The following is a 22,525-nucleotide window of genomic DNA, read 5'->3' as shown; positions in this document are numbered from 1 at the left end:
TTATGGACTTAAAAAAGTAATAAAGGTATTTATTTGTTAAATTCAATATTATGGATGAAGGAAAATTAGAGACCGATGCAATAAATTGAGCTAAATCAAACTAAATCCTTGATTAGGTTAAAGAATTGCTTGGTCTTAGATGAAATTGAATAAGAATGAGTGGTATAGTTGTGGTTAATTGAACCGGTTGAAAGTTTTCGATATGCATTTGTTTCTCCTTTTCTTTTTCATTTAAGTCAGAAACAATGAAAATGAGTGTCTTGGAGGGTAAAATATGGTCTTTCACATGGACCAATTAAAATGAATGATCTCACCTCATCCATTTCATCCAATCGACAACGTACCTTCTAGTACTAAACTTCATAGCTCGATACTTGAGGGATGGTCTATTTTATAGAATATACTAAACTATATAGCTTTCTCCTCCGTAGAATGTAAATGTTGGCGCAATGGCCGAACTATGAGACGAAACTAGTTACAATCGTGTACCAACCTCTGTAACGGTTGTAACAAAACGATCTCTCCCCACTCCCATACATATCCAGTCACTCTCATACGTAGGTATGTGATTCTGTCTAGAACTAACTTATATAGATCGAATTTTAGAATGACTTCAGCGTCATAGTGTTTATTCATTGCATGTAGGTCTTTATTGCATAGCTTAATCTATGTAGCTTGGTCAAAACAAATTCACTGTGAATCTCGACTCATTCAAAAATACAACATCAATAAAGTGGTTTTATCTATGGTTGAACTGACATGTTCTCTTTTTACGCAATTATTGAAATTAAAGTGCTCATACTATACCTCATTTGTGAGTATTAAATTGAGCGAATTGTAACGTCTCTCATTTTTCTTTAAGGGACATAGATTATAATTCTCACGAATAAGGTAGTATATTTGGAAAAAATCAAGTAAAAATTAAAATTATATGAAAATATAAAGGAATATCCAAATATATATCACATAGTTACCGTACCAATAAAATGGAGAAAGTAAAATATATAACGCCAAGAAATTAAATTTTATGGAAACGAAAATGAGTATTAATAAAAAAAGAGTAGTCCAAAAATTATTAAAATAATTCACATTATTTATTTATCTGCAGTAAAAAACTTGAGTTACATTGTGGTGGTTGAAAAGTAAATAAGCTAGAGGAAAATTTTCATAAACTCTCGCCTCCATGGATCTGGCTCTCGCTCGGTCGTCGGAACAAGATCGGAAAGGATAGTGGCGGGGAGGAAGAGGGAGTGAGAGAGGAGATGCTGCGTGAGAGGGAGGAGAATGCGTGACCTGCAGAGAGAGGAGATCGGAGGAAGAGAGAGGGAACATTAAACCCTCCTAAAATACTATTTTTAGAGAGAGAAAGTGTGTTTATGGGAGATTGGAAGAAGAGAGAGAGGGAACACTAAATCAATGAAATCCTATTTTTAGAGAGAGAAAATATGTCTATGAAATTGAGTTTTTGTTTGATTTTGATAATTTTTTTAGGTTTCAAAATGAGTTTTTGCCAACATGTTTATAGAGAAAGTCAAGTTTTGTTGATGTTTTAAAAAAAAAAAAGAATCTAAAAAATGAATGGAGGGATAGTGAAAGTAAATTGACAATAAAGTGACGTCAGAACCTAGAAAACATGATTTCTAAAAAGGATGATTAAAAAACAATATTGTCTTCGTAAAAGACCTGGTCTAATTGATTTAGTTTATTTTATTTAAGGACCAAACTACCTATGAGCCCGGATTATTAAAAATGCGTCAACATTTTCATTGAAAATTTTATATGTAAAAGGCTTTGATATCAAATAACTAACTACCAAACTTTTTTTAAGACGAAACGAGCATATTTCGATGGTAGAGTTATTACTTTATCATCTTGCACAAACTTATTTACAGGTTGAAGCAAGTATCTCGTAGCTTTTTTGGTTTATCTATCTCGGTCGGATCCCATTTTTAAACCGGATGCTTGTTTGAGCGTTTTGGACTCTGATATCATATGGTTTTTCGAACGATTTCATCCTCTAATGAATAATAATTTGAATCGTGAGTAAAAGATTTAAGCTATTTAATTCAATTGTTGATTGGAACCTAACTCAATAAATAAAATATCTATTACTTCCCTTCCGGAATGAAGATTCAATCTTTCCATAACATTTAATTATTTATCTTTAAGAACTTACACGGTTTGCAGTACTTTTTTACTGAGGCTTCTAATAATATGTGTCTATTCTTTCGCATTATATTTTGCTGTTGTATGTATCCTTGAGGAAAATATGAAGGCTCCTATGATTTTAAATGCTTTAATTTAATTCTTAGAATTAAGTTAAATTTCTTCAATTTTGTTCTTATAATTCATAATTTAACAGATTTTTTTCTTTTCAATGAGAGTTTTCATTTTTTTAGTATTTAAAACGTTTTGTCATTGTCTTTTTTTTAATACTAAAAATTTGAGATATGAGAGTTCGAACCTCCAACTTTGAAGAAACAAATAGATGATAATTATCGTTGAATCATATTTATATTTACAGCATCCAGTCATTATCACTCCAAACCTACCTCACAAATAATTGAAGTTGACAGAGACGGTATGCGGCATGTTTTATCGCTGCAGCTTTTTCTTGCTAACTTTATTGCAAAAGGCAAAAATGTCAATTTACAAAATGATTTATCAAATAAATATTATGGCACGTTTTATTTTCAATTGAATTTTATTGATAAGTTCAGATTCAAGTTGCCACATAAATTTAGGATGATTATTTGCCCCCATACATTATTGGACTTCCTCGCATCTCATAATATTATTATTATTATTATTATTATTATTATTATTATTATTTTAACAACGTGTGAAAAGATCCAACTCACAACTTTTTTTTGATAATTTTAAAATTTAAAATTTAAAATTGTAGGTCAATTTTAATATAGTTGATTAACTAGATAAAACATTATGAAACTAACCAAGAGTAAAAAAAAAAAAAAAGAATAATGAGAGTTAATGAGTACAAATCAACTATTTAAAGATAAATTTAATGATTTTCTATATGTAAAGTTCGATGACAAAGGAAAAAAAAAATTAGAACTTGAAAAACCTTTAAGGACCACATTTAACTTTTTTTTTTTGAAACAAGGACCACATTTAATAAGTATAAGAATCCTATCAAAATATACTTTTAAGCATAAAGTTAATAACTTTCTTTAAATAAAATTTTTGAGCTGCATGGTGCAATGCTGGACTTAAACCCTAAACCTCTAGATTGGAAAAGCAAGAATACCACCACTATATCGAAGTAGTAATTTTGTACATTTTTGTCACATGTCGTCTCTTGAAGGGACAATATATCATAATTAAAAAAAAATACATGGCGCCAACAATGCGCCATGCAACTCGAAAATTGTGAAGTGGCATAGATCGTCTCTTGAAAAGACGAACTATAATTTTCTAAGCATTATTTTTTGAAATAGTTTGGAGGTTGATATATGGAATAAATTTAAAATAAAACATTATTATAAATAAATAAAAAAATCCTATCATCAATCTTATAATTAGAGGGTATTTAGCCCACATATTAAGTTAATGTAACTTGGGATTGATAAGTATTGAGTCTGTATTTAAGTAGTACGTGGATTTGCTAATTCTATAAAATACATCAATTCATAGTACATAAATCCAAGTTTAATATAATACAACCTTTCTTACTATATAGGTTACAGTTTATCATAAGATGTGACAAAAGAGAGGAGAGGTAGAGGGGACCAATGGAAAAGAAATTAATATAATATTGAGGTAGAGGGGACCAAAGGAAACAAAAAAGTTAATTTTTTATATTTTTAAGGAAACAAATATAGTCAAAGCGAGCATAGCTTAACGGTAATTGGCGTATACCTTCAACCAAAAAATTGTGAGTTCGAATCCCCCAACATGTTACTACTAAAAAAGAAACAAAAAAGCTAATTTTTTATATTTTTAAGTTTAGATCATCTTCTATTCATTCCATAGGGTCTTAAAGAATTCAATTCAAGAAGATTTTTAACCAGACATGTTTGGATTTAAAGAAGAACGTAGATCTTATAAAAAAGAGAAATATAAAAGTATAAATGGTCCAATCTCTTATCTCAATTAGATCGCTGCCTCAAAAGATGATAGAGTCTTGAAATATCTTCTTTTATCTTTTAATTCAACCATTTTTAAATTTTATTTCAAATCCGGGATCTATATAAGAAAAGTTTTGAGCTAGTCTTCTCATTATGCAAGTGTTTTCTTTTCCAAAAGAAGTACATTTTCAAGATATTCGATCTTGTTCTCTATCGACCATCAACAAAGCAAAAAAATCGCCTATCATTCTCAGTAAGTCCAAACTACTACTCCAAATTATGTTATTAAATCAACTAGTGTCTATCATCATTACTCATTGAGACAACTATATTGATCATTTATTTGTTTTCAAATCTATTGATAATTCTATTTTATTTGTTACTTTCCATATCATTCTTTTGTTCAGACTTCTTTATTATTTTGACAATAGTAATTACGATTTCATATATCACCCTAATTATATAGCGATCAATAATGACCCATCATTGCTAACTTAAATATACTTTAAAGGTACAAACATTTATATCTGGTTACTAAAGTTTGGAGGTTGATCAAATCTTTATCTTAATATTTGTGATGTAATATTATAAAACTAACCACGTCAAAATTTGAAGCTAAATTTTTAATGAAAAGAAAATTGGCAATCTTGTGTTTTTATCAATTCCTCCCAAAATGAATGGAGATTTTTTTTGTTTTTGACATTAGAAAATGAATGGAAATTGCTTTAGTTTATTTTATTTAAGGAGCAAACTATGAGCCCTAAAGATATTAAATACGTGTTAATATTTTCATATATTTAAGCTTCCAATATCAAAAGAAATTTTAAAATAAATTTACAACTAATTATCACGTCACATTTATTTGACGAGCCTAACTAAGTCGTCACTTTAATTTAAAAAAGGTTAGATGTTCACCTAAGATAGAGCATGGAATTTTTACAGAGAGGATAAAAATATTATAGAGCCAAATAAACTAGGATGTTATCAAAAGGAAAAACAATCAAAGGGCAAAAATTAGAAAGAAAAGAAAATGTTAAGGCTCGGTAATGTTTAATATTTCTTTGATTTGTTGTTTCTTCCTTTCTAATAAAAAAAATAGAACCGCGTTTCATAATTGTTTCTTATTCTTTTATTTTTTTATTAAAAAAAATAAAAACATATTTGATAACTATTTATTATTTGATGTCGTCTATAATTTTAAATAAAAATGTAAGAGTTTTATATTAAAAATAATTTAAATTAAATATTAAAAAATTTTCATTTTATATTTTAAAAATATTTATTATATATTTTAAGTCAAGAATATAAAATATTTCTGTTATTTATGTTTTGAAAAAAAAATTAGAAACGAGAAAAAAAAACAAGAAACTTATTTTATCATTCTCATATTTCTACATAATTTTCAAAACGTTTCTTGTTAAGAAACTAGAAACGTGTTAATTTAATATTTATTTTATTTGATCTTAAATTTTTCTTTTTGTTTTCTTGAAAAACTAAACTTTCATATTTTCACTTTCCTTTCAGTATCTCCTTACCTTTATATATATGTATATATATATATATAATCTTAACTATTGTCATCAATCTTTAATAAATTAGTTTACAAGAATTTAATATAAATCCATATTTTATCCCTTTACCTAATCTCTTTTTTTTTTTTTTTTGAGAAAGTATCCCTTTACCTAATCAATAAATAGTTATTTGAACACGTGTTTAATACCGAACATAGTAAATTAATATTAAAGTCAGCGTCAATCAAAAAATAGTTTAGTAAATACAACTTCTGTTTTTTTTAAGTACAAATAAAACTTCTGTGACTTATAAATTTAATCTCTCATGCCTTATTTATTAAACTAAAAAAAATCTTTTATCAAAAGGAAAAAAAACTAAAAAAAATGTAAATATAGGACGTGAAGGTTTAGATAACTGCCAAAAATAATCACGTGTCAAAATAAGATGTAAATTTAAAAAAAAATAATTGAGGAACATTTTAATATTGTCCCTTGTGGCGCCAAATAAAACATAATGATAATTGGGGAATTATCCGTTCCGTTCCGTTTTCTAATTTTTTCTTTTCAAATTTTTAAATATTGGTTATTGCCGTTCCAGTAACTCGTAGCTGTTATATTTGTGCCTATTATATAATGCGTTTGGGCGGTTTCTTGTTTCCAAATCTCTGTGTTGTTTGAAGCACAGCCATGGGTTCCTCTCCTTCCATTAAAGACATTCTCGGTGAACTGGAGAAGGACTTGTACATCTCTTTACTGTCGAAGCTCATCGGCGAGTCCAAGTTCGTCCAGAACAATCCACCGGACCTGGTTCCTGAAGAGGATAAAGTCGCCAATCACGTTCTTGACGTTCTCCGTCCTCTCAGCACCGAGAATGGCGGACTCTTGGAGATCACCCAAGTGTGCTACTGTGAGCACCGTGAACATTTGATTGTGAAGTATCCGGGCACTGAACCTAATAGAGTAGTTTCCTTCGTCGGAAGTCACTTCGATGTGGTCACTGCTGATGAAGAGGACCCCATTTGGGTACTGTTTTTCACTTTAATCCTGATAACGTTTTTTGTGACTCCTCTCCGTTTATACTGCTTCTGCAACTTCATTTCGTATGAAGTTTGTGTATGAGCTCATTTAGGGATTGTTTGAGAAATTGATTTGAAGTTGCCTGCCCCTGTTGTTCATAATTTATTAATCCATGTTCAAATTCATATGTTCTGTTATCTTAAACAAATTGAAATTGTTCCTCTTTCTCTTCATTTTTTCTGCTCCTGGTTTTATTTTTAAGCTCGGGTACTAGGTACAATGAGTTTTAGCTGTTGTGTCTTCCATCAGAAACTGAATTTCTCGACTCCTGACGTTGTTTTGCCAATGGGTGTTTCTGTATTTGTGATTTTGGCTAAGCCAGACAAAATTATGGATTAAATTTGATTATTAATATATTGATTGTGTTTCAATATGATATTCATATAAAAATTATTCTTGTATATCCATGCAGAAATTTGATCCTTTCTCATTGAGTATTGATGGGGATAGACTTCAGGGTCGTGGGACTACTGACTGCCTGGGACATGTTGCCCTTCTTACTGAACTCCTCAAGAAGCTTGGAGAAACAAAAATAAAGTTGAAGAACTCTGTTGTTGTTATATTTATTGCCTCTGAAGAGAATAATTCAATCCAAAACATTGGAGTTGAACAACTTTGGGCAGATGGATACTTTAAAGAGTTAAAAGATGGGCCTCTGTAAGTGACTGATTTTCCTTTCGAATAAGATCTTGATATGAGGTTTTTTTCCCCTCCTTTTATTTTGTAACAATAGTGAGCATCTAGGCTAATTTATGCACACTTACGGGTCATCCACCTAAAATTTTAATATTCTAAGAGATTGCTACCATGAGATTTGAACTCAGTAACAAAAAGCTCTTACTTTTCATATGCTCCAATGACCACTGGACAACTCAGGGTAGTTAGATTAGAAATTTAGGTATGAGTTGTTTTCCAATTTTGATTTTTGTCACCTTCCCCTGTACATTGCTAAGCTAAGTATATCTGGTTTCCTACCTAGATATTGGATCGATACATCTGATTCACAGCCTTGTATTGGTACTGGCGGTTCGATAACTTGGAAACTTGTAACAACTGGAAAGCTTTTCCATAGTGGTTTTCCTGACAAGGTAAATTGATATATTCTGTATTTTTTGTGCCAGTGTATGCTCACTTAGTTAACTAAAAGTGCTGTTTGATGGAGAAATTTAGTGATTCATAAGGTTTTGGCCGTGGAATTGAGAAAACTTAATGTTAGAATACGGAAGTACGTACTTGTAATCTTTCTAGCAAGATGCTTCTGAATCTACAGGATTGTAGTTTGCTTTGTCCGAATCTTAATTTTGAAATCCAACCCTCAAGGTTAGTACAACTAGGGCTAATCCTTCTGCATGTACACTTGACCAATAAACTTTTGGTTGAACATGAACGGTAAGGATTTTACTGAAAAGAAAGGTTTTGCTAAATGTGCCTTGCATTTGAGGTCACCCGGGTAACTTGCCCATTATAATTGTACAGAATTAAGCCAACATAATTTAGTTGATGTGAGTGTTGATTTTTAATAGCATAAGACTTGGATATTTATATGCTTAACTTTATGCCAATGATTAAATTTTGGTGCCTACCTCTTTTAATGCAGGCTATTAATCCTTTGGAGCTAGCTATGGAAGCTCTAAAAGTGATCCAAACGCGCTTTTATGAAGATTTTCCACGTCGTGAAGAGGAAGTGGTTTATAAATTTACAATACCATCAACTATGAAACCAACCGCATGGAGTTGTAAGTTCTGAACCTTCATAGATTTATTTTACGTAGAGAAATATGTTTACTTCTTCATAATCATTTCTTCTTCTTAGATCCGGGAGGTAGTCTTAATCAAATTCCAGGAGAATGTACTATTGAAGGAGATGTCAGGTTAATACAAGTTTAAGCTTTTTTATGATTTTAACATAAAATTGACGTATAAAATCTTCCGTTTGTCTTTCTTAATCTGATGTATTTCATGTTGGATTCATCTTGCAGGTTAACTCCTTTCTACGAGTAAGTAGCATACTTCCTTTCCTAATTAAAGAACATAACTCTTGAGCAACCAGATTGCATACCTATTACCATAATTTTAAATAAGTTTTTATATTCCTTTTTCTTCTTTTGTCTCTGTAAATATTTCTTCCAGTGTGAACGATGTTATTACAAAACTCCAAGAATATGTTGAGTACATTAATACACACCTCGAGACTCTTGATACAAGGGGCCCAGTTTCAAAATATATCCTACCAGATGGCACAAGGGGAAAGTAATTTCTCTCTCTCTCTACCTCATAACTTCCTGAATCCCCCTCCCAAAAAGGAATGATGTTTTATTCAATCAAATTCTAACAAACACTTTTCGTTGAAATGTAAAATTCTAGTACATTAATAACTATGACGTAGAAAATCGTGTAGAAAATGCATTTTAGATAAATAAATAAATAATTACTTTTGACCTATGTGTATTTACATTTATAGCTACCATTTTGGTATTGGAAACATAAAATTTTAGTGTCTTTTTTTTTTGGCAGACTTGTTATAGAATGTGGTGAACCGATTTCAGGAGTTGCATGTGATCTTAATTCTCGTGGTTACAAAGTTTTATATAATGCAACAGAAGAAGTTCTGGGGGTTGTCAAACCTTACTCACTTACAGGGAGTTTGCCACTGATTCGAGACCTCAAGGTGATTCACATGTCCATTTCTCTTTTCCTCTACCTGCTCTTTATCGTTCTCATTTGGTTTTCTCATCTTTCTGTTATTATTATATGTAGGATCAAGGCTATGATGTTCAGGCTATAGGCTACGGTATGATTTTTTTCTCTTGATTTTTTTACTTATAAATGCACTTGGTAACAAAATTTAGTGACTGTTGTATCAACATTCGTGGGGTTCCATCTCAAAACCAATTGGCTATGAGAGAGTAGCCCATGTCTATTATAAACCTATGTAAAGTCCCTTATTTTATCAATGTGAGAAACTTAACATGTTGGTGTTTGACAAATTTCCATCGATATGCATCTTCTTGAGTGGAACCATGAAATGTGGAGAGATTTTATTTTAATCCCTTTAAAGAAGCATATATGGGAAAGCATAAACAAAGTAATTTTTCTTCATGGATTGCGGGTGATTATGACGATCTTATCGAATGTTGTAATGGTTGTATGCAGGTTTAACGGATGCATACCATGCTGAAAATGAGTACTGTCTTTATAAGGATATGGCCAATGGCTACAAGGTTTTTGCCAGCATCATCTCTCAATTGGAAGAAGATTGATTATAAATCGTTGTTGTTTTAGAGGTACTATTTAAGAGAGTGAATGCAGTATAACTCTGTATTTTCATGCTCACTGCAGAGTAATAAATAAAGTTTATCTGCAGAGTATGCTTTGTAATCCTGAATGCTTTTCTGGTTTCATCTGTAATTTGTATTCAATAAAGGCAATGCTTGTTTATTTGTTTCCTAAGTGTTTTTTGAAAACAATTTTTTTTTTTAATATATGTGAGTGGTTGGGCCAATTTGGATGCAATTTGACTATGAATTTTATAGGACAACCGTCTCATTTTACTATATTTGGTTGTCATACAAATTGGTAAGATATTAATTTGGTTAAAAACCACTTTTAGTCAATGTACTTTCGGTAAAATAACAATTTAGTTCATAAACTTTAGTTTGTAACGATTTAGTCCCTATATTTTCAAATTGGTAACAATTTAGTCCTTGAACTTTATTATGTAATACTTTAGTTCTCCTAATTTAAAGTTGGTAACGATTTAGTCCTTAATTTTTTTTTTGTTAAGTTTCTTGTATGTATAGATTGATAAACTAAAAAATGACTAAATGTGTTTATGAATTAGAAAGACTAAATTGTTATATGATAAAATTTGACACTTAATTTTAATAAAATGCTTTACGATAGGGATTAATTGTTACAAATTTTAAACTAAAAGAACTAAATTATTACAAGTTAAAGCTTAAAGACTCAATTATTACTTTAGGGAAAGTAAATGGACTAAATCGTTACAAACTGAAGTTCATTGACTAAATTATTATTTTAATAAAACTACATACCCAAATGTATTTTTTAACTTATTAATTTTTAGGAACTAACCACTTAGTTCAAAATCTATTCTTTTTTAGCATTTTACTTTTTTTTTCTTTTTAAATTTATCCAATATTATGGATGAATAAAAATTAGTGACCGATGCAATAAATTGTGCTAAATCAAACTAAATCCTTGATTAGGTTAAAGAATTGCTTGGTCTTAGATGAAATTGAATAAGAATGAGTGGCATAGTTGTGGTTAATTTGAACGGGTTGAAAAATTTCAACATGCATTTGTTTCTTATTTTCTTTCTCATTTAAGTCGAAACAAAGAAAATGTGTGGCTTGGAGGGTAAAATATGATCTTTCACGTGGATCAATTAAAATGGATGATTTTGTTTTATCCATTTCATCCGATCTACAACTTACCTTCTAGTACGGAATAGTTCGCTCCTCCGTAGAATGTGAATCTTGGCACAATGGCCGAACTATGAGATGAAACTAGTTACAATGTGCAGAAACCTCTATAACAGTTGTAACAAAACAAGTCTCTCCTACTCCCATAAAATATCCAATCACTCTCCTACGTAGGTATGTGATTCTGTCTAGAACTAATTATATATATCGAACTTTAGAGTGACTTTTGCATGCAGATCTTTATTGCATAGTTTGCTCTGTGTAGCTTGGTTAGAACAAGTTTACTATGAATCTCGGCTCATTTAGAATCCAACATCAACAAAGTGGTTTTATCTATAGTTGAATTGACATTTTTTCTTTTTACGCAATTATTGAAATTAAAGCGTTCATGCTATGCCCCATTTATGAATACAAAATTGAGCGAATTGTAACCTCTCCAATATTTCGAAGGGATATAGATTATAACTCTCACAAATAAGGTAGTATATTTGAAAAAATCAAGTAAAAATTAAAATTAGATGAAAATATAAAGGAATACCAAAAGATATATTACAAAATTACAGCACCAATAAAATGGACCAAGTAAAGTATATAATGCCAAGAAATTAAATTTTATAGAAACCAAAATGAGTATTAATAAAAAGGAGTAGTCCGAAAATTATTAAAATAATTCACTTTATTTATTTATCTGCAGTAAAAAACTTCAGTTACATTGTGGTAGTTGAAAAGTAAATAAGCCAGAGAAAAATTTTCATAAACTATTGCCTCGATTAGCAAAATTGGCATTTTCAAAGTAAAATGTGAATAGATTATAAAAAGATGATAAATTAAACAATAAATCAGAGTGGCGCAGCGGAAGCGTGGTGGGCCCATAACCCACAGGTCCCAGGATCGAAACCTGGCTCTGATAGAGAGTGGCTTCCGAATGTATATATTTTTTTTCTTGATTTATTTTCGCGAAAAGGAAAAATATTATAATCGATTTCTGCTTTCGGTTGGGTCAACAATTCTCAGTTCTTAGTTGCAGAAGAATCATAAATCCCTTCCGAACAATTTCTCACTTCTCACCAAAATTTTCCATCTCAACTTCCCATTTTCTGCGATTACACTCCTCGAATTCCCCAGATCTCAGCCCTACCACTACCTGCTCACCTTTCTCTCGTCGTTACTCTCACAGTTTCTGACTTTTGGCGAACTCGTTCTGCGCCTTGTTACTTTGGGGCACGATCCGCTGGATCAGACATGCCGGTGGCTGCATCGGCCATTTACTTCCTCAATCTCCGGGGAGATGTTCTCATTAATCGTCTCTACCGTGACGATGTTGGGTAATTTTAGCTCTCTCGTATGAGTTGCAATCAGTATTCTGGATATTAATACAAGAGGGTTTACGGCATGTCTTTGGGATTATTAAGATTACTTTGCAGGATATTTTAGGTTGGGAAAGTCCGGAATTTTCGTTTGTCTTGTGGTTGATATGATTATATTTATTGGGTAGAGCTTACAATTTAGTTGTCGATCGCTGGAAGGGTGTTAAAACAATGAGAATTATGGAGGTTCTTCGTAGTTGAGTTTGGGATGATTAAACGAAATCGTCTATGGGCAAATTATATATGAGGAGGTTTATCTGGCAATCCCTTGGTATATCGTAGTTATGGCTGTTACTAGGTTGCTCTACTTGATGGTATGTGGTTAGTTACCGTATGACTCAATGCAGGAAACTCTTCTATCTCTTGGGAATATGGATTTATGTCATTTTGTTGTAGGGGTATTTAATGAAGTCTGTAGAGAAGTCCGTCCTAGTCAAAGTATTATAAGATCCCGCATACTTAATGAGATAAGAATGGTGGTAAGCCAAAATTATTATTACGCTTCTGAAATATGGTATGTAGTAATAGTTTGAAAGATGTTTGGTTATTCTATTGTCTCAAATATGTATCTACAGGAGGATATTATTGCGTGGAGGGAATATTTGCTTATTTCAGCCTATGGATGCAGTTTTTTATGCATCTTTGGATTTTATCGTTAAATTTTTGCTGTTTAATTTCTTACATTTAATAAAATTTTTCAGGGGAAATATGGTGGATGCTTTCCGAACACATATAATGCAAACAAAAGAGCTCGGTACCTGTCCTGTGCGGCAGATTGGTGGTTGCTCTTTCTTTTACATGAGAATTAGCAATGTATACATCGTGATTGTTGTTAGCAGCAATGCAAATGTAGCTTGTGCATTCAAGTTTGTTGTTGAGGTAGTTGGAATCTTCTTTACGGCTTGTATACTTTGGTGGAATATTCTTTTTCTTCATGAGTTAACTTTGACATTTGCTTAAACAATTATTTTCGTGTTTGTATTTACCTGCCCTTTATAGGACTTAATGAACACAATTTTGCTCGAGTAGCCAAATTTCTATGAAAATAATTAATTACCCAAATAATAAAGGTGGCATATTTATTTTTATGGAGCTTATGATTGAGTTTTGCTTACAGGCTGTTGCACTGTTCAAATCTTATTTTGGTGGGGCTTTTGATGAAGATGCAATTCGAAACAATTTTGTTCTTATTTACGAGCTTTTGGATGGTATGTGATGCCTCAACGGCAACTTCCATTCTTGTTTTCTTACTTTCTACGTATGGTTTTTTGTTGTGTAGGACAGAAGAAAACAATAAATAATTTTACCAGCCACAAGCAAAAAAAAAAAAAAAAAAAAAGAGGGAAGAAAAACAGTTATATAAATTTTATTTTGTGAAATCTGCATGCCATACGATATGACTTTAATTTTACTATTAAAAAAATAAATGAAAAGAAAAAGGAACATTATACTTTTGCACTAAGGGATATGATTGCTACTAATTGTGCCTTCCTCTTCAGATTAATATGTTGCATAGGGTTATGAAATATGTGATATGACTATGTACTGTGACAGCGAAAAGTTCCATTTTATTTTCGTGACTGAGTTTTTCAATTACTAGATTATCCAAGGATAAATACCCTTTTTTCCCTGAAGTGTTCAGCATGAGAATTTACTGTCATCTATGTTAATTATATCCTCATGCATCTTGAAGAATCAAGTCTTTGTTAATTACTTTGCTGCGTGATTCTCAGTTTCCTAGTAGAGATCCTGTTTGAATCAATTAATAAGAGGCTTAATCTCTTTGTTGTTTGAAATGTGTGTGTGTGTGTATTACTAGAATTGTATGCATATGCTTACAATCGACATGCACGACATATTTGTTTCTTTACTAAACTAGTGGTTTTTCTGTCATGGAAATGAGTGGAAGGTTGATATCTGCCTTGCAATTGCAGAAATAATGGATTTTGGTTACCCACAAAACCTCTCGCCTGAAATTCTTAAACTATATATCACACAGGAAGGAGTTCGCTCGCCTTTTTCATCCAAGGTTAGATAGTATATGTATTTTCCAAAACGGCTGGTGGGATAAGCCTGAATTTGAGCATGTTATGGGAGCTTAGCTGTAAAATTGCAGTCTCTCTCTCAATTTCTTTCACATTTCTTTCTCACCCTTTATAATTTGCTCTCCGTTTGTATTTCTTGAGAAGATTTCTCATCTAAATCAATAAAATTTTCTCTTCCAGCAAAAGAAAGAAAAGTACTTTTTTAAGAGGAATAAATGTCTGTTTGCATACTTGTGATGTTTACTGAAGTCCTTTCATTTTTCTTTTTCTGCACCGTATGGAAAAAAAGGCTACAGATAAACCTGTCCCAAATGCAACTTTGCAAGTTACAGGTGCTGTTGGTTGGCGAAGGGAAGGCCTTGTATATAAAAAGAATGAGGTGAATGACGATCTAGTCTTTTTTGCTTGCATGCGTATAGCAACCAACTGAGTTCTGGACATTCTCCCTGCAGGTCTTCTTGGATATTGTTGAAAGTGTAAACCTTCTTATGTCTTCGAAAGGTAGTTAATTGCTTTGGAAGTGTTTTCTTTATCAAAACCTCTCATGGAACCTTATAACTATTGGTGATCATAGGTAGTGTTTTGCGTTGTGATGTAACTGGGAAGATTCTTATGAAGTGCTTTCTTTCTGGAATGCCTGATTTAAAGTTGGGTTTAAACGACAAAATTGGCCTTGAGAAAGAGTCGCAGTTGAAGGCCCGTCCAACTAAAAGGTATTTTCTCATGGAAGAATTTGATGATACTATATAACCGTTTTATTTTCTGTTGATTTGTCCTGGCATCTAAAGCTACTCTTTTTTTGCCATACTTGATTATTTATTCAGAATCGTTAATTCTCTCTGTAACTCTGTTTCTTCTGGTTTTCTTTTGTCATAGATGATTATTTTTATGTATGTTTTTGTGTGGCTTAAGCTTAACTGAGTGTCTTCTATAGGTTGTTTCTGTGTTTTTCACTATCACTGTAGCAGTGAACGTAGTATGGGAGGAAGACAAATTTTTATTAGTTTATTATGTTTCTATTATAGTCTTATTTGGCTAGCAAAAACTTATGTTCTGGTTGGAATGTTTTATTTTTAAAGAAGTTTTAAGAAAAAAATTCTAATGTTGGCGTTACTGTTGCTTTTCAACGTTGCTATTTAATCAAAGTTATTTTTCATAGTCTTCTTGACAACTCAAAGTGGACTGGTCAACGTCATGTGCCTTACTGCAGTTGTATGTAGACTATCCCTCACACTCCTACTTTTGTTCTGTCAATCGTGGATAGATCATAACATATCTCTCTTAATTTCCTAACTTCGTCCAGAAGTTTCCACTTTTCATGAATACTGAGTAATTACCTCACCTTTTTGTAGGAGAGTAAATTACCATTGCACATTTCTCAATTATTCAAGTACTCATAGTGCATTCTCCCCCCCCCCCCCCCCAAATGTTTTATTTCTTTTCGTGCATCTAGAATAGGGTGGTTGGGCTAAAGAGTTTGTAATAGGACAGATTTTTTGTTATCTTCTTGGCTTTTAAGAGTGGCATTTCTTATCAAGTTTGTGTCTCTAATTCATAATAATGATAATACTAAGTACATGGATGCAGAGTTATTTTCTGATCTAGGATGAATATTAGTTTTTCATATAATAGGGGAAAATCATCATATTTTGGCGCCTTTTGATATAAATTGCAAATATATCATGAATTTTTTCTTCTCCATTCTCTGCAATTGGAATCAGTTGTGGAGAACTTTCATGTTAAACTAAGTTGTATTGTGCTATCGATTCTTGCTATTTGTTCCAACTTTCATGTTAAACTAATATTTTTGTGCTTTTTGATGAGAGCTGGTTTCTCATGCATATATATTCTATAGGCAGCAAAAGTAAAATTGTACTTCAGTTGGGTAGTTGTAGTTCCCAATTCATATATATCATTTCTTATCAATTTTGTGTCTCTAATTCATAATAATGATAATACTAAGTACATGGATGCAGAGTTATTTTCTGAACTAGGATGAATATTAGTTTTTCATATAATAAGGGAAAATCATCATATTTTGGCGCCTTTTGATATAAATTGCAAATATATCATGAATTTTTTCTTCTCCATTCTCTGCAATTGGAATCAGTTGTGGAGAACTTTCATGTTAAACTAAGTTGTATTGTGCTATCGATTCTTGCTATTTGTTCCAACTTTCATGTTAAACTAATATTTTTGTGCTTTTTGATGAGAGCTGGTTTCTCATGCATGTATATTCTATAGGCAGCAAAAGTAAAATTGTACTTCAGTTGGGTAGTTGTAGTTCCACTTTCTCATATTTGGAACTCTGGTGGTAAAGGATATCCCTGGCTTAGACCTTTCTTAATTATATGTTTCCAAGGGCTCAAAAGGATGTGGGGAATATCATAGAATTAAAGCAGAGATTTTGGTGTTCACATGTTTCTTTTTGTTGTGATGTTTCGTTGATATAGTGTTACCATAGTACAGACTATGATCACCCAGTTTAAGTTTCACTTAATAAGGTATATATTAATTTGGTTTACGATTTACTTTGCAGTGGTAAAACAATTGAGCTTGATGATGTTACTTTTCATCAATGTGTAAATTTGACGAGGTTTAACTCAGAGAAGACTGTCAGCTTTGTGCCACCCGATGGGGAATTTGAATTGATGAAGTAAGCTCAAATGTCTTTATATTTATATCTTTCTTGTATGTTATTTAAAGTTGTGATTCTTAGTAGCTTCAGTTTTCCTATTGTTAACTTAGTTCTTCTTTTTAATTTTTTTGAACATCTACCGACATTTAGTTATTACAATTATACTATCTTCATTTTGATGAATTATGGAGGTTTTCCCAAGTAATGTTGATTACATCCCTATCAGCATGTCACCCTCCAAGCATGTTATTAATGTGGGATTCACTTTGAAGGAATATAGTTCAATTGTTCTACATGGAGGTGAAAATTTATTCTACTGTCTGTTTCATCAAGTTGAAGAATTTCCAGTATTAAGGACATCCGTTTTTCTTAATATTTGATGTTGAATAGTTTTCCTTGAATGGCGCTTGCATTTTTAGATTCCACCCGAGTTAGTACTTTATGATGCAAGTTTGAGTGCTTTTGTGCTTATTCTTAAAAGGTTAATAATATTTGTTGTCCTGATGTGAGGATGAGAATGACTTGGTGTCCCACAAAATACTTTTATTACGGCTCTCGTACAAAACACTATATATATATATAAATATATATATTGTATCCATTATCTCTCACAGAGGGAAGGACAAAGGACTCTATCACATGTGAAGAAGGTAGAGAGAGGGGAAAATGGATAATTTTTTGTTTCGAGGCATACTGAGAGTTTATTCCCTTCTCATGTTATTCTCTCATAAATTGCAAGGTATATCTTCTCATATTTCTGATATATGTTTTTATGTTCCTTTGATGCAGATACCGTATTACTGAGGGTGTTAATCTTCCATTTCGAGTTCTACCGACTATTAAGGAGCTTGGTAGGACACGTATGGAAGTTAATGTTAAGGTTTGTGGTTCTCTAAGTTTCACGATCATAATCTACCGAGTTCCATAATTCACTTTAAGCCCATCTCTACTGGCCTTCAGGTGAAAAGTGTCTTCGGTGCAAAAATGTTTGCTCTTGGTGTGGTCATTAAAGTTCCTGTTCCGAAACAGACAGCTAAAACTAGTTTCCAAGTGACATCTGGTCGAGCCAAGTACAATGCCTCTATTGATTGCATCGTGTGGAAGTGAGTATCTTCTTTTGTTATTTGAAAATTTCCTTTGACATTTATGCGTATGTGGTTTTCGTTTTTAGTTTTAGATATGATCATTTAGTTTCTTGTTTTTTCTTTTGAAAAATACATGTTCATGCTTGCATTTTATATCATATATATTTGTTCTGGTAGTCATTCTTGTGAATGTGATATACATCATCTATAATTTTTCCATCGTTTATAAATGCCTTCACATTTTTGTCTTAGTTTGTTATGGTGTAATCTCCCTTCTCACATAGCTATATGGATTCTTTTTCGTTTTACTTACAGTATGCTCGTGTAGTTTCTTTCTTTTCTTTTTTCATTATACATGCTCAAGCATGCATACTCTTATATTTGTGCAATCAGGATTGAGTTATGCCATCCTGTCATATTATCTACAATTTTCTTGATAGATCCCAATTCCCAATTGATGCCTTCGAATCTGGAATTCCACCTTGAAAAATAATTAAGAGATTTAATCCTATGATTTTTCTTATGGGGCTTCTCATGTCTGGCAGGAACTTAATTCTATGTTGAACGAGTATATTATGTTAAATTGGTTGTGACAATGCAGCTAAGGCTTAAATTTTTATTTGTGTGAATTTTAGGATCAGAAAATTCCCTGGACAAACAGAACCAACTATGAGTGCAGAAGTCGAGCTGATTTCTACCATTGCTGAAAGGAAGCCTTGGACACGGCCACCAATTCAGATGGAGTTTCAGGTTCTCAAAGATTTAATTCTAGCTTACCACTTTTTGTGTGATGTTAGCTAAGCATTGGCTTATCTACTTCTGTTCTGTAGGTTTGATTTGATGGTTTCCATAGTGCTTTTCCCCATTGTTGTCTTGTTGTGGACTAGTTTTTGAAATGTTTTATAAGAACACTTGAATGCCCTTAAGTTTACGGTTAACCTGAGACTGAAATCCATGCAACCAAAAACAAATTTAAAAGATTCATCGTCCCCAAACAGGTTTTTATATTTGTTTTTACGTTGTTCCTAAATAGGAAACAGATTTTTATTCCAAAATTTGTATACCATTTTTGAAACATTTCTAAAAACGTATTATCAAGTGTACTTATTTAGAAAAGAATGGAAACAAAAAACAAGAAAGAAGATTCTAAAATGTTGCCACTAGAAACTGGTTTCCTTTTTAGATTGGGTTTAGATGTTCCTATGAAGTAGGTTGTTAATCTTTCTATTCTCTGTCATATGATTGTGTTGGAGCCTGGAGGTGAAATATATATATATTTTTTTGGATATACAGGTTCCCATGTTCACGGCATCGGGTCTACGTGTCCGTTTCCTTAAGGTATTTGTTGTTTTTTCTTACTACTTGGTTTGTTCATGCATGTCATGTATGATATGTATACATACGTCATACTGTATGATGTATATATTCTGTTAAGCATGATAATAGTTGGAAGAACAGGGAAGAAAACGTCCCTTTTGAACTTAATTTTTTTTTTAAAACAAGAAACAACTTATCAATTAATTAATGGAAAGATAATACAGAAACAAACTCTCAAAAAGAGTGAAAGAAAGAAAGCTACAAAATACAGGAAACAACAAGACAATAGATAAAAATACATCTACTGAGAATTAAGAAACACTCCCCAATTAACATTGATAAGACCAGGCGAAGAACGAAGCTAGATGATTAATATCTCAAAAAGAGTGAAAGAAAGAAAGCTACAAAATACAGGAAACAACAAGACAATAGATAAAAATACATCTACTGAGAATTAAGAAACACTCCCCAATTAACATTGATAAGACCAGGCGAAGAACGAAGCTAGATGATTAATATCTGATATGATAAAATATACATTAGTTTAAACAGTTGTATGCATTATATTTTATTCTCACTAAACGAATAGTTTAGGTGGGAGTTCAGGTGGGAGGATTCAAACATTAGACGGGCTTTCGTTTGCCAATCTGAATATCACTGGAGGGCATATAGTTTTTTACCTTTTTTTTCTTTTGTGAAATTTGAAATAACTTGTGTTTTTTTAGCATAATTGATGATCATATGAATTCGTTGCAGAAAATTAGTAGTGTGAGTGGGTTTAAGAAATGTCCGACCCAAAGTCTGATTATTTGAAAATTCTGAGTCTCAAGTCGTACCAATTCTTTTCAAAATGAAGCCTTTTTCTCAATTTGTTCTTCAGGTGTGGGAGAAGAGTGGTTACAACACAGTTGAATGGGTTCGTTACATAACTAAAGCGGGATCATACGAGATCCGGTGTTAGAATTATGGACAAGACCTTAGTCACGAAGTGTAAAAAAAGAAGAAAAAAATCAATTGAATTGATAGAGAATATGCAAAGCGTTCTCAGTCGACACTCTGGTTATTCCGAGCGTATTTAAGGGAAGCTTCATGGGAGAGACTGGTAGATTTCGATGGATCATTCGGGTTGCTTTGCTTTTGTTTTGTTTTGTTTTTCTTCCCCCTCTGAGGTTTAGCTATTTGATGTTTATACTGTTAGCTATATGTAAACCAAACTTCTACATTCTTTCCTCCCTCCTTTTTGCTTATTATTTTTTTGGAACAACATTATTTCTTGTGGCTGCCTGCTGATTTCTGTTGTAATCAAAGGTTTTGTAGTGAAAATTTTCTCTTCTTTGGATGAATTTCTTTGATCTTGGCTTGTGATTAACGTTGTGATTCTGTGAAGATTCTTTAATTTTACGATAATTTTTCTTTTAGTCCAAAATTATATTGATATTTAAAGTTATTGACGAAGTGATTTTCTTAAAGTCATTCTGGTTGATGATGAGGTATTCGGGTATTAGTGTCCTGGTGAAAATTGAAGTCTTTAATTTAGTTTTTTATTTTTGTTTTTGGAATTATTCTTAAGAGGATTAAAAATCAAATGATTGTAAGTGTTTTCATTTGAAATTATTGGTTTAGATACTATTTTTGCTTTTGTTTATTTTGGTTCATGTTTTTCAAAACATTTATTTTGATTGGTGTTTCCATGGCTAAGGCTTACTTTGGCAGATTTAAGCCTTAGCAGATTTTAGGTGAGGGTGGAGGAGTAAGATGGGAGGTGAGTGGTCGATAGTGAATGCACCAACGCATAAGTAAGAAGAGAGATAAGAGAGGTAAGGGTTGTTAGGGGACAAGCTCACCCTTTCGTATGGTTCCATGCTTGATGTGCAAAATTGCTTCGTTTAGAATGCAAGCAAGGTTGCACGTAGGCCTTCTACCTCCATGTGGTATTGCTTCGTCGGGTTTTCGCCCATTGCGAAAAATTCCCCACTGCTGCCTCCCGTAGGAGTCTGGGTCGTGTCTCAGTCCCAGTGTGGCTGATCATAAATCTTTGTTCATTTTGATTTATGTATTTTTGAAATTTTTGATGGTGAAAAACATGATCATTAACCAACATGAGCATAGTTCAACGGTAATTCACATTTATTCATTTCCTTTGATTTCCATATTTCCAATTTTGATGTATTAAAAAAAAAAAGTCAAAAGTAATAAGGCGTTCATTTAGTAGTACTTTAGGATGGCACGAAGGCCAGAAGGATAAAATTATTATTATTCAAGTAAAATAACTTCGGTTATTATTATTTTAATAGAAATTATTTCAATTATAAGTCATTTATGAAAAAAAATATATATATATATATTTAGGTCACCGCTTTTTTAAACTTGAAAGTAGTCAATTTTCCACAACGAAAACTACATTTTTTTTAACCTTTCAGAAAATAGAATAAAATAAAATAAAAATACCAGTTCCTGTTCAAAGTTTCAAACCCTAAAAAAAATTTATAATAATAATAAGAAAATAAATAAATTATAAAAAAAGGGGTAAGAAATTCAATTTTGACTTCAAAATTGGCAAAGTGTATCAAGTTTTCCTTTAAACTCTTATGTTATCAAATTCCACTCTAAACTTGGATATGTTATAATCTTTGATTTAAACTTTAAAAATATTACAATTTCTACCTTCTAATAAGTTCTCGTTTGAAGAATTATCGAAAAAAATATTTTTGTACGCACAAATAAATTATAAAATTTATATATGATATGAAATTGATAGAATTGAGATAAAAATTATAGTAGAGCTAATTTAAAAATTAATAGTAGATTTTATGCACTAATCAAACATAATTTTGTCCAAAATTTAGATTTTTAATATTATTTTTTGTATTGTAAATAGGGGGAGAATTAGTAGAAGAATGGAATAGATAGTAAAATTACAACATTTATGTAAGTTTAGAATCTGAAAAACAG

General features: G+C 31.7%; 2 protein-coding genes and 1 non-coding gene across 4 annotated transcripts; all 3 read left to right on the top strand.

Annotated features, from left to right (window-relative positions):
- Window positions 1-4,224: 4,224 nt before the first annotated feature.
- LOC111025873 (acetylornithine deacetylase-like) lies at window positions 4,225-10,120 on the top strand. 2 transcript variants are annotated; one of them, XM_088125860.1, is made up of 11 exons: window positions 4,225-4,341; window positions 6,285-6,622; window positions 7,089-7,333; window positions 7,656-7,764; window positions 8,274-8,412; window positions 8,490-8,547; window positions 8,656-8,673; window positions 8,807-8,926; window positions 9,191-9,344; window positions 9,434-9,467; window positions 9,830-10,120. In XM_088125860.1, exons 1-11 carry the CDS (start codon window positions 4,242-4,244, stop codon window positions 9,934-9,936), a joined length of 1,422 nt encoding a protein of 473 aa, XP_087981986.1. In that variant the 5' UTR covers window positions 4,225-4,241; the 3' UTR covers window positions 9,937-10,120. The 2 variants fall into 2 exon arrangements, with proteins under 2 accessions (XP_087981986.1, XP_087981987.1); XM_088125861.1 differs by having other exon boundaries at window positions 4,263-4,341; window positions 6,280-6,622.
- Window positions 10,121-11,959: 1,839 nt separating this feature from the next.
- On the top strand, window positions 11,960-12,031 carry TRNAM-CAU (transfer RNA methionine (anticodon CAU)). Its single transcript has one exon. It is a non-coding gene; the product is annotated as a tRNA-Met (tRNA).
- A 58-nt stretch (window positions 12,032-12,089) lies between these two features.
- On the top strand, window positions 12,090-20,916 carry LOC111025537 (Clathrin adaptor complexes medium subunit family protein). The gene is made up of 13 exons (XM_088125859.1): window positions 12,090-12,446; window positions 13,190-13,367; window positions 13,606-13,696; window positions 14,423-14,517; window positions 14,823-14,912; window positions 14,986-15,034; window positions 15,108-15,246; window positions 17,073-17,189; window positions 17,961-18,051; window positions 18,132-18,274; window positions 18,892-19,006; window positions 19,550-19,594; window positions 20,454-20,916. Exons 1-13 carry the CDS (start codon window positions 12,364-12,366, stop codon window positions 20,532-20,534), a joined length of 1,317 nt encoding a protein of 438 aa, XP_087981985.1. The 5' UTR covers window positions 12,090-12,363; the 3' UTR covers window positions 20,535-20,916.
- Window positions 20,917-22,525: the final 1,609 nt, after the last annotated feature.

Source organism: Momordica charantia (assembly GCF_013281855.1).
Source record: "Momordica charantia cultivar OHB3-1 chromosome 6 unlocalized genomic scaffold, Mcharantia_2.0 BLBB01000006.1, whole genome shotgun sequence".
NCBI lineage: Eukaryota > Viridiplantae > Streptophyta > Magnoliopsida > Cucurbitales > Cucurbitaceae > Momordica > Momordica charantia.
Note: the sequence above shows the minus strand (reverse complement) of the source record. Positions and strands in the feature narration are given on the sequence as shown.

Excerpts from the sequence above, each read along its gene's own strand:
- LOC111025873 (XM_088125860.1), top strand. The coding sequence starts at position 4,242 with ATGCAAGTGTTTTCTTTTCCAAAAGAAGTACATTTTCAAGATATTCGA. Across the intron at positions 4,342-6,284 it reads AAAATCGCCTATCATTCTCA|CCATGGGTTCCTCTCCTTCC; the intron begins GTAAGTCCAAAC and ends TTTGAAGCACAG. Across the intron at positions 8,927-9,190 it reads CCAGATGGCACAAGGGGAAA|ACTTGTTATAGAATGTGGTG; the intron begins GTAATTTCTCTC and ends TTTTTTTGGCAG.
- LOC111025537 (XM_088125859.1), top strand. The coding sequence starts at position 12,364 with ATGCCGGTGGCTGCATCGGCCATTTACTTCCTCAATCTCCGGGGAGAT. Across the intron at positions 15,247-17,072 it reads AAGGCCCGTCCAACTAAAAG|TGGTAAAACAATTGAGCTTG; the intron begins GTATTTTCTCAT and ends TTTACTTTGCAG. Across the intron at positions 17,190-17,960 it reads GGGGAATTTGAATTGATGAA|ATACCGTATTACTGAGGGTG; the intron begins GTAAGCTCAAAT and ends CCTTTGATGCAG.